The sequence below is a fragment of the Acartia tonsa genome, chromosome 1 (assembly GCF_053477335.1).
Source record: "Acartia tonsa isolate MP-2025a chromosome 1, ASM5347733v1, whole genome shotgun sequence".
Lineage (NCBI taxonomy): Eukaryota > Metazoa > Arthropoda > Copepoda > Calanoida > Acartiidae > Acartia > Acartia tonsa.
In genome coordinates, this window is record NC_137260.1 from 53,907,516 (window position 1) to 53,920,006 (window position 12,491).

A 12,491-nucleotide genomic window follows, 5' to 3' on the forward strand; every position below is an offset into this window, starting at 1 on the left:
AGATAATACCCCCCCACCCCATAAAAGGGTTACCCCTGGGGTAAATATTTTTTAGGAAAATGAAATAAATTTCAGCACTCTTCATGCACTTTTAACCCCCCCCCTTTCCCCCAACTGTGAAAAATCCGGGGAGAGGGCTGGGGGGGGGGGGGGGTGTATGTTATATTTTGTTGAGTTTTTAAAAAAATATTTTTTTAAATTTTTAAATTTTGCATAATTTTCAACTATCAAAATGTTACCCCCCTCCCTTTTTAGGGGGGGGGGAGGGGGGCACCTAAGCCCTGCACCATTTTTTTTTGGGGGGGGGGGGGCACACCCCCCTCCATAGATTGGTGTTGAAACAGAACATATGATAACTATTACTGCTTTGTAACCTCCCTTCTACTCCAAATTTTGTAGGAAAGAAAGCATTTTTGGTGAAATTTATTACACCTAACATAAATCCTGTGCACGCCTTTTTGGTCAATTTTTTTTTAAGTCGTTGCTTTATCTGGATAGAGTGTTCAACAAGCTTTACAATGGTAGGTTTAGCATTTTTGAGGCTCCTACACAGCCATAGATATAGGTAATTTAAAACTACACATGTAAAATGTAGCAATTGATGGTTCTTAATATTTATTCCTGAAATTTATGTACAATTTTGGTCAAAAAAAAATACACCAACTTATAATTTTTATAAAAAAATTTTGGCACAAGGTAGAAAAAATCCAAATATACCAAATTAAATGTATGAAAGTGTATTTTTTGCATTTGTCATCAAAAGAATCACTGAACATAAGAAAAATCCTGAAAAATTTACATCAAAATACCCTAGTGAAAGCCTTTCTGAGAATAGATTTATCAATAAATTTTCCTCCTTTCGTTACAATTTTCCTTGTAGAGCAAAAAGTAAGAAAGCTACAAAAAATCTAAAGCTATGTCTGAAATTGTCATTCAATAGGCTTTCCAATGATAGGTTTAGCTTTCATGAGTCTTTCATACAGCCAAAGTTATAAGGGTTTGAAACCAAAGCAACAAAATCGTGACAAACAACCTTGATTTTTTTAGGGAATTTGGTCTGTTAACTTTAAAATGGAATAAACCCCAAGAAGGAACAGCTATGATTTTAAGAAAATCAGTTCCTGGCCACCCAATGTGTATATTTGATGGCCATATAGTCCGTTTTTATGGTAGGTTTTGTCAAACTTCTTTTGCCTTGAGGACCACTGTGTATAGAATTAATCCTTTTAAAAAATTAAAAGGATGTTTGTCTATACCGAAGGATCTCGCTAAATGCTGAACCAATCGGATTCTCCTTAACAGGGTAGCTTCTCATAGGTCCTGGGAAGGATTATAACTATTTTGGGGGAGGGTACCACCACCCTCCTTAGATATTTTGCCACTAGAAGAAATTACCCCCCCCCCCCAAAAAAAAAGTAATATTTTAAATATACTAAAATAAAAAATGAGGTTGATGGAAGTTTTCTTATTCGTTGGCTAAGCAACTTTTGGCACTTTAATGAATTTAATTGGTTGGTTTAATAAGTTGAGTGTTCAAACGTTTTAACCACTAATTTTATACTATAAGGGATGTACATTTTCGGCCATTACCTTATCCCTTTAGATCCCTGCATTGATAGTAATATAAATTTAGTATTTATGAACGAAAAAATCTTTGAATATTTTTTTAAAGTATAAATTCTAGCGTATGTCGCTTCTAGTGTTTGTCGCACTTTAAAAATTCTACTGTTTGTCACGAAATTGAAAATTCTACTGTTTGTCGTAGTCTAGTGTTTGGCGCATCTATTGTTTGTCTGTCTAGCGTTTGACGCATCTACTGTTTGTCTGTCTAGCGTTTGTCGCATCTACTGTTTGACGTATCTAGTGTTTGACGTAGTACCAATTTTTTACTTTTTTATCAACAAATTTTTATGTGATCTAATCATCCGATTGATCTGATTTTTTGTATATTGATTCCTGGGACAACAAAGTATAATGTTATAAGCAAAGCAACTCTATAATCAAGTCCTAAATATGTAAGTATGTCCTGTATAAAGCAGTTTTTCAACAAATTTACTTACAATTTTGCTTCGACCCTTATACATTTATATTCTGATTATTCAGTTCTGACACTATATAAGTGTTCATGTCCGTTTGTCCTACCGTTTCATTGCTTCGCTGATGACTTCATACAATGACTTCATACAATTGCCCCTTCTGTAGATTACAATTAGTGGTTGAAACGTTTGAACACTCAGCTTAATAAAGCAACAAATCAAAATTCACACTAGTCCCCAAAGTTTTTTTAATACGTTTTCTTATTCGTTGGCTTAACAACTTTGGGGATTTTTGTGAATTTTTATTGGTTGCTTTATTAAGCTGAGTGTTTAAAAGTTTCAACCACTAATTGTAATCTGCAATTTTGTATGAAGTCATTAGGGATATACATCAGTTTATCGGCCATTGTCTTATCCCTTTAGATCCCTGGAAAAAAACCAACTTACTTTGATAGGATCTCCAGGCATCTTGTCAATCTCAACTTTATTATCATTCTGATCATAAATATCAACATCCACAGTCATAGTGAATCTGTTCAAATTTTGGGCGGATTCGGGATAAGTCTGAACATAAAAGTCAAAATTACGCCACTTATTAAAGAGTAAAGCTGTTTTGGTAATTTTTACGATTTATTGATAGTTCACCTCAAAGTGCCTATAAAGCACTGAAACCCAAAAATATAAGGGGGAGAAGGTTAATTTTTCCTAACCCTCCAGTGCCTATACCAGTTGTGCCCTTACCCTTCTAGGCTACCAAGCACCCAATATTACCCAACCTAATATGTTTAAACTAATAAACATACAAATGAAAAAAATATCCCAAAGGTATATTGTTTTTTTTTAGTACACTTTGAATTATATTTTAAAACACGAAACCAGTTTGAGCCTTAAAATGATAGAAGAGGAACATAATATTTTAATTTTATGATGTAATATTCCTTGATATTATTATATTCAAAATATTTTTCCAAAAATTGTGTACACTATAACAAATGAAGATTTGAAGGTATTTTAATGAATGCACACAAATCAAAATAACTTCATCTAATCTGTAATTGCTTCAAAATATTTTCAATTTTCTAATAATATATTTAGTTTATATAATTGTGCCTTTTAAAGTCATATTATATACACTAGGTATTGATTCTTTCAAAAATTAGAACCTTAGTAATACTCATACCTGTTTTATAACCTCCCATTCTTTGATGGCAATGCCCCAAAATCCTTCACACTTCATGTTGATAGGATCAGGATTAACATGCCACTGGGTCTTGCGAGTCCTGTTGAGACCCTCCCCCTCCCACCAGCCAAACTCTACGCCGGGACAGAAGTTGAGCGGGAACTCTACGCGTGTCTGGCTCTCCTTGAATGTGTATACTAGTGGTACGTCTGGGATACCGTCGCCATTCGTGTCTTTGCCGATTGTGTGCGGACCTCCAACCCTAGAAAAAAAATAAGCATAAATATCACAGAGAAAATTTAAAAAGGTATCTATTATATTAAAGATCTCTAAATGTACTTTTGTTGAGATGCTATTTCTTTTGAGGAGGAAGGGGTTTCCTCTATTCTCCGACTTATAACCAAAAAAATAATTCATTTAACAATTACACAACAACCCTGAAAATAGTAAAACTATCCGTCTTGTCTTACGAAATCTTTTAAGGCACACACACAACCTACTACTGTATAGAATAGGATAACCTTGTGTTAATAGACCAATATTATTACATACTTTTCCAATCAAGTAATAAAAATTTATAGATATGGTACGGTATAACTGTACAATGGTTAGAGTGATGAATAATAAACTTTGACTTACTTTGCCATCTTAATTTTACATCCAAGTGGTGCCGCTGTGTCAATAACTTCACCAACAACCAGAGACTTGAGTGTTGTTACGGCAATCTCGTCCACTAGGTTAACCATACTTTTCACCTAAGAATAATATTATGTCAAAGAAAGGTAAGAACTTTAATAACAAAATTCTAATGAACCTAAACAATCTGTAATTTCCTATTATATTTAATTGTATACAAGTAACAGGATGTAGGTAAGTCTTATAGAGCTGAAGATCTCACTAACCGCTGGATCGTTATGGTTCTCCTTTGCAGTAAATCTTCTGAAATGTTCAGAGAAGGCTTATAACAATTTTAGGAGATAGTACCTCCACCCTCCAGGAGAAAGTGCTCAAGGAAAAATACTCTCCTACCCGAACCCCCGAACCTTGAGTTAAACTGTTACAATAAACATTGAGTAAAGAGATTATTAATAATTATCTGTGAATATTTGTACCTGTGCCACAGCATTGAGCCTGGTCAGACGCATAGTGTTTCTATTATTTGTCTATATTTGTACCTGTGCCACAGCATTGAGCCTGGTCAGACGCATAGTGTTTCTATTATTTGTCTATATTTGTACCTGTGCCACAGCATTGAGCCTGGTCAGACTCATAGTGTTTCTATTATCTGTCTATATTTGTACCTGTGCAACAGCATTGAGCCTGGTCAGACGCATAGTGTTTCTATTATCTGTGAATATTTATACCTGTGCCACAGCATTGAGCCTGGTCAGACTCATAGTGTTTCTATTATCTGTCTATATTTGTACCTGTGCCACAGCATTGAGCCTGGTCAGACACATAGTGTTTCTATTATCTGTCTATATTTGTACCTGTGCCACAGCATTGAGCCTGGTCAGACACATAGTGTTTCTATTATTTGTCTATATTTGTACCTGTGCCACAGCATTGAGTCTGGTCAGACGCATAGTGTTTCTATTATTTACTAAGTATATTTGCGATTACTTTTATTTAATGAAATCTTCTAATTTTTAACATGTACAAAACGGCCTGCTGTATTGCATCAAGATCCATGTCAGATCTATATAGGAAATAAATGTCTATAAATGAGCTCAAGTCTTCCAAGAAATATATGTTTAAAACTTATAGTGCTCCAATAATCCATAATAAAATCCCATTGGCCAGAACGATAAGACCCATTATTTTACTCTATTAAAAATAAATTCATTTTTTTCATTTCATGTTGCTATTTACATTATATTGAAGTATTTAATTTCTAATCATGAAAAAGAAAATTTAAATTTATAATATAATAAATTTAAGAAAACTCTATTTTAAAAGAATTCGATTGTGGCGACACTTTGTGTGTTCAAATATTAAACTAAAATTGTAGTAATCATATTAACCCTTTGGTGATGGTATTGTAAAGAAAAAAATATAATTTAAAAAATCTTTTTAAAATCATTTAAATTATTAAATATTTACTTTCTTTAAATAGTAATGCCGGGTGAGGAAAATAGATTTATTGAGAAATAGATATGCATATAGAAAACTAGCCAATAGGGAGATAGTGATATCGAGCAAACTCTAGTTTGTCTATATTTGTACCTGTGCCACAGCATTGAGCCTGGTCAGACGCATAGTGTTTCTTTCGAAGGCTATGTTTTTATCATCTGGAATATCAGCATCATCTAAAATCAGAGTAAATATAAACAAAAATCAGATAAACATAGAGGATAATTATTTCACTTGTTGTCAAAAAAGTAAAAAAACAATATAATTTAAATGAACGCACGGATATTCTGGTAACAATTATAGATTTCCTATGCTTTCTAAATGTACCTGACTGTTATAGTATTCATCATGCAAAGTTTGGAATCGATAGGACAATTCTAACATGCCTAAATTAACGAAAGGAGCTAACCGTTATGGAAGGACCGATTGATGGACGGACGGACTTTTAAAAAGAGTCTACACTAAAATTACAGCCAATCTTGCAATTAATTCTTGTGTCAAATTTTCCCTTCGGACGAAATTAAATATTGGGATGGTAAAAAATAGCCACTATTGACCTCTAGCTCCCTGGAAAAAAGTACACCATTACTGTTTAAGCAAGCATTATATATTAATAAATATTATTTGTATTATATGCTTTTCTAACGTCTAAAATGCACAAAATAAAAACATCTTAAATTCAAAATTTTATTGTTATGACATTATGATGATTATCCGTGTTATTAATGGAAATTACTAAAATTATGTTGGTCCAAATCTTCTAATGGCTTTTCTATAATTAGGGACTAAATGTAACGGTTAGCTCTTTTCGTTAATTTAGATATGCTAGAATTGCCATATCAATTTAAAACTTTGGATAATGATTTCTGTAACAGTTACATAAGTTAGAAAGCATTGTAACCCTATACCCGTTATCAGAAAGTTCATTTAAAACGTGTTTAAATCTGAACTTTTTTGACAACATTTTTTTATAATATTATTTCTATTCTTCTGATTTTTGGAATAATGATTCCGAGAACAAGGTATACTATTTTCAGCGAAGCATTTCTATTAATAAAGTTCTACAAATGTAAGTATGGAATATAACAGCATCCTTAATTTATGCAATTTTACAACAGGTTAAGCAATTTTAAAGTTTTATATTTAGTAGCTTTGTTACTAATGTTGGTTTAAAATGTATTTGTTGTAATATATCTGACCTCCTTCTGGAATATCCGTATCATATGGGAGGCTAGAAGCAGCATCCAAATCTGTCAGAGGCAAGTCTTTAGGGTCGTTGGAGTACAGCACTTGATTCAAGCTCTGAAAAAATGTATAAGTAAAGCAGCATCCATAATATTAAGTTATTCCATCAATGTTAATATTAAATATATATTCTCTAAGCATCTAAGCAGTCTATTCATTTCATAGCTTAGTTTCTATCACCACTGCACAAACCCAAACCCTGCACATATATTTTATAAATCATACAACGCTTCACTGTTCTTTTAACATCTGTATAATAAATGTGCACCTTGTGGACAACATTATCCTTTTCGGTTTAACTAGCTGCTAGAGGCTTCTAGGGGCACTTAAGGGATGAGGGCCGAGGGTGACAAATCAAGCATCCACTTCTAATTTTAGTTTTAAAAAGAAAGAAAAAATATAAATAGTAAGTCTTTTTTTCAAGTTCGATTTATCTTGGGAGATATTATAAGCTACAGACAGACAGGTATTCTGTTTCTTTTATTCAAGAAATATGCTTTGATACTTTTATTTTTAAAGTTTGTTGGTAAATACTCACGTTAAGAATAGCTACAATAGAACCAGTGACACCTTCAATAAATGTCTTCAGTTTATTTGGATCTGTCACTGTCAACTTCTTGAAGCCGGAATTCATTTTCTATGGAAAACTTATTTTTAGATTTTTGTGTGGGTTTTCTTGGCAGTAAAAAATATCAATTTATACGTATAAAAATATTCTAAAATTAAATTGAAATTCCTTAGTGAAAATTTATTACTTAATATATTTTTATTTTCACTTGGAATGGAATTTGACTCATGGAGGAAGGGGTCATTGGACTGTAAATAACCAAATTTGTATTTCTAATTCCAATTAATCTTATGTGTTGGCTAAAAAAAATTTGGTAATTTTATAGAATTTTGACGGTTCCATACTTTTTAAACCAATAATTTTAAGCTACGAAAAGGTAATTTTGTTTATCATCATTGGGGATGTAAATTAATCTATCACTAAAGATCCCTGTTATGTGTAAAGTTTTGCTAAATAGTAGCATGAACCACAAAAGCCTAAATCGCACCTAAATACTACAGGAATCACCACTCCAAGATTGAAATCGATAGGACAATTTTAACATGACTAAATTAACGAAAAGATCTAACATTTCTTACGGACGAGCCGACACTGATTATAGAAAAGCTTCCCTTTAATAAAAAGAATACAACAAAGGGGCTTTTAAATAGTTAAATTATGATTGAATTACTTACATCGACAAGCTCTACAGCTTTCTCTCTTCCCTTCATGTCCAGAGTTTTGGCAATATCTCCGCCTTTTACAAGTTGACTAAAATTTAAGATATAAAAATTAATGATGCCTATAACTAAAGAGAAATGGTGATAATAATTTCATTAATTGGTTGGCCTAACGGTAAGGCGATCATGTAGATTTAGATGCAGCCAAAAATAAGCTATAGCCCACTTCTCTGACTTAGAAGTATATAATCAAGATTCTGTTTTGACTTTGAATAGTTTTTCCAAGCAGCCAATAAGAGGAATAATTAGATATTATATATTAATTGCCTAGGTAAAGAATATTACAATTCAACATGGCTGTTGATATTTGAATCTTATTTTAGGTTAAAAAGGCCAAACCTTGTGATTGTGTAGAGTGTACCAGCACCTTGATCCAGCTCATCAATAGAGTTGAAGTTGAGTGTATCAGCTGCATTACCGATCAATACAGTGTTTTGCTTAAGAAAATAAAATTATTTTAGTGGTTCAATCTAAATTGTTAAGCATTTTGTTTTGTAAGTTATTTTGAATTTACACTAATATCAAATACACTTTAAACTGGAATAAATAATCTTATAAAAAAATAAAAATACAAAATATTTTTAAATAGTATTTTTATTAGTTAAGCATGAAAAAGCCTAAGGTATACATGAAATAATAGAATAAGTAAGTTGCTAAAAAAAGACAAATGAATAAAAAACCAACCTCATTTAAAATCAAAATGAAAAGCAAAGTAATTCTAGAAAGTTTTTTATTCATACAATTTTGAAATTTACATAATTTTTAAATTAAAGCACTTATAATTTAAGAAACCTAAGATAAATTCTTAAAAAAACTTTTGCCCCACTAAAATCAGTTAGGCAAACTAAATATTAGGGTTGGGCCGGATACTTTTTTGGCCGGATACCGGATACCGGATATCCGGCTGATTTCAAATGCCGGATATCCGGTATCCGGCAAATATCCGTTTATCCGGCCAAATTACCGGATATCCGGCCGGATAACCGGCTAAATTACCAGATATTAAAGTAGCAAAAAAAAATATTAATAAACTTTTGAGATTTCATATATAAAATTTACATAAAGATAAACATATTCAAAAAATGTTCTTCTAGCTTCAATAATAAGAAAATTAGAGCCATTTAAAATTTTAAAAAGCAGAGATTTTTGGTGTAAAATATAAAAAAAGTTATAGCCGGATATCCGGCCGGATAGTTTCAATATCCGGTATCCGGCCGGATATTGAAAATGGCCGGATATCCGGCCACACCGGATATCCGGCCCAACCCTACTAAATATTTAGAGGGGATAATTTTGCCTCACTTATATTTTAGTGGGACAAAATTTTTTTTTTAAGAATTCCCCTCTGTAGTTTACTACTGTACAGTCATATCCTATTAATAGAGCACCTTTGCTTCCACATAAATAGAATATAGAAAACACAAACATTTAATAGTTATTTCTCGCATCTTATTATAAACGGCTTTTCGCGGATATAGAATGTACAATTATGAGATTAAAACTATTTTTTTTAGCCCCGAGATCCCGAAGGCACCGGCTAAAAAACTGGTTTTAATCTTATGATTGTACATTTTTATATTCGTAGAAAGCTGGATTGATTGATTGATTGATTAGCCATAGTTTCTTAGGGTTTGGACCTAAGTAGTCATGGAGTAGGTTGAGACACTTTTGTATAGCCACTAGGGCTATCAAGCTCCACATTGAAGCAAATTATGACTTGACTCGCTATCTCATGAGAGCTACTCATTATTACCTCACCCTCGCCAAGTATGGCAGGTGTCCCAAATTAAGTCATCGTAAAGAATGACGCTCTCCGCCGAGGAGCTTGGAATAAGGATAGTACTGATATTGTGTACTTGACTATTAGACTATAAAAGTTTTAAAGATTTTTAATCAATATAATAGATTTGAAATCTGCATAAAATTTTAAGGATTTTTTTATAAAATTCGTTTTTTATATAATTCTTTATTTAAAGGCGCAAATACGATTTAAGTTAATAAATTTTGACCAATAGGATAGCTGGATTGGAAACTACCTACGCTCTAATTGGTTGAATGATGTACGTCACTTAAGCTTCTCCAATCAGAGCGCAGATAGTTTTCAATCCACCAATCACAGATCTCAAAATTATTTAACTTAATTTGTATTTGCGCCTTTAAATAAAGAATTATATAAAAAACTAATTTTATAAAAAATCCTTAAAATTTTATGCAGATTTCAAATCTATTATATTGATTAAAAATCTTTAAAACTTTTATAGTCTATTGACTATTAAGTATCCAAACTTTCTCAATAATCCCCTTCTTACACAACCAGGGGAAGTTGCGTGAATATATTCAACTGAGAAATTCGAGTTGCCACATGGGGACTAGAACTTGAACTCTCATCAGAAAGCTGGATATAATACGATGCTAAACATAGTTTTTTTCGTATTGATGAGAACCGGTTCCTATCCACCGGATTCGAATGAATACGAGAAAAAATATTATTTTTTATGTTTCTTGTGTCAAAGAAACAATAATTTTTATGTTTTTTGTGTTTTATTAGGTAAAAAGCTAACATAATAACATTATCTAGTGAAAACGAATGAAAAACTTACATTAGTTAAATCTCTGAGCAGAGAATCATATTTTTCTCCGGCAGGTATAGACATAAGATCTCTGGGAGTGTCTCCACCCAAATTTTCCAAGCTGAACCAGTTCGCGGATTTTCTTATACTTGCCTCCGCCTAGATAATTAAATATTGAAGAGTATTTTTCCATAATAAAAGATATGGAATCTTAATAAAAATATATTTCATTTTTTGTGAAAAACAAAAATGTACACTTATGACTATTTTGAATTGATGAAAAAACACCAGTTGTTTTAAAAACTAGTTGTAATATTCTTTATATATTTGAATATCCGCGCAAAGCTGTCTATAATATGATGCGATTAATAGCTATTATTGACTCCTTTGTAAAACCTATATTTGGTCAGAAATAGATCATTTATTTATTTACAACTAGGAAATTTTAAAAATGAACCTGAAGCATCATAGCCATTCTAGTTGTGTCTCCTGTATCTTTAAACTTCTTTAATTCAGCTGCAAAGTCGTAAGATTCATATTGATCCCTGAAAAATATAGATACCAGAGCTTGTACTTTTAGTGACCGGTCAGTCGGTTGGTCTTTCTCAAACATTTGAGTTCTAATCAGGGATACTACATAGGCTGATAAATTTATGTACGTGCCAATGATCATACACAAAATTAGTCCTTCTGTAGACTAAATTTAGTGGTTGAAACGTTTAAGCACTTAATTAGCCAACCAATCAAAATTCACTAAAATCCCCAAAGTTACTACGCAAACGAATAAGAAAACCTTATTATAAAACTTTGGGGACTAGTGTAATGAACAGCCACTTGTCACCTGTCTACCTATGGTACTAATATTGTAAATAAAACTTGTTTTACTTACCTGGTGGGCATTTGTACAATGAAGCTGGTATCAATATCCGCCACTGTGTAAGCACCAGCTGACTCATGTATCTCAGCAAACAGATGGAACTTGCCGACACCAAGAACAGCCTTGGAGTTATCAAGAGGACCAGCGTACAACATGGTCGTCTCATTACCTTTGGTAGTCTCCTGGATGGCTAAATAAAACAAAAACGACCCTTTACAATTTAAAATCAAATTTTGGTCAAAGATATTCTGTTAGAGCTTTGAAATCAAAATTTAAAACTCAAATATGGTTAGTAGCATTATCCTTTTTATTAGTTTTATGTAAATCCAATGGATCAAATTAACCCAATTATTTTAAACAATAAACACTGTTAGCACGACCTTTGAGTGAAAATTCTCACTAATAATGGGAATGAATGCTTTGTTGAATATATGAATAGTTAATCAGAGAATATACTAATAAAACTTTGGGTACAATTATAATTTACAGCCGATTGTCCCCCCTCCCCCCCCCCCATGACATATTTACCTACTAAAAAATCTTCTTTCATTAGTTTATGTAAACCTATCGACTTGAAAGTTTACACAATCAACAAAACTCGTTTAATTACAAAAATATTGCTTTTTTTTCTCAATAAATGCACCCTAAATTCATTGTTTGAATGTACAATAATAAATTAAATAAAAGAAACAATTATTATTTTTAAAATGTCCATTCCCATATAAACAACCCCTTAAATAGTGGATGTAAATATTCATTCCAATGCAAAAAACGCGATCTTTGGTTTGTTTAAATGTCCATTTATTTAGCATTTTTCAAGAATGTCAAGCGTGGGGAAATTTTTAGAATGTGGGAACCATTTATTTTGATTTAAATGGTACATATGATTTTCATTTAAATTCATTTTTTGGACCCATGAGAAAATTTTTTTAACGTGAGAACCATTTAATTTTCATTGAATTTCATTTTTTGGAAGTGTGGGAAAAAATGGGAGAAAAAATATGTTTTAGTATAAAGAAATGTTCTACCAGTTTCAAACCTTTTGCATTCGATAGATCATACTGACTTTGGAAAAACTGTCAGACCGATTTTTGAAATTCAATCTGTGAAAAAAGATATTCAAGTTTTAATTTATTGTTTTGAAAATATTATTTTACATGTAT

General features: G+C 32.0%; 1 protein-coding gene across 1 annotated transcript in view; it reads right to left on the reverse strand.

Moving 5' to 3' along the window:
* The window catches only part of LOC145331742 (uncharacterized), a 109,075-nt gene that overhangs the window by 65,744 nt on the left and 30,840 nt on the right, over positions 1-12,491 (reverse strand). Inside the window, exons 44-54 of the mRNA XM_080176577.1 lie at positions 11,341-11,518; positions 10,909-10,996; positions 10,482-10,610; positions 8,221-8,318; positions 7,837-7,912; positions 7,133-7,231; positions 6,549-6,651; positions 5,443-5,525; positions 3,856-3,971; positions 3,217-3,478; positions 2,484-2,600 (exon numbers count right to left, since the gene is read on the reverse strand). Coding sequence (XP_080032703.1) covers positions 2,484-2,600; positions 3,217-3,478; positions 3,856-3,971; positions 5,443-5,525; positions 6,549-6,651; positions 7,133-7,231; positions 7,837-7,912; positions 8,221-8,318; positions 10,482-10,610; positions 10,909-10,996; positions 11,341-11,518 — 1,349 coding nt within the window. The remainder of the gene's footprint in view (positions 1-2,483; positions 2,601-3,216; positions 3,479-3,855; positions 3,972-5,442; positions 5,526-6,548; positions 6,652-7,132; positions 7,232-7,836; positions 7,913-8,220; positions 8,319-10,481; positions 10,611-10,908; positions 10,997-11,340; positions 11,519-12,491) is intronic.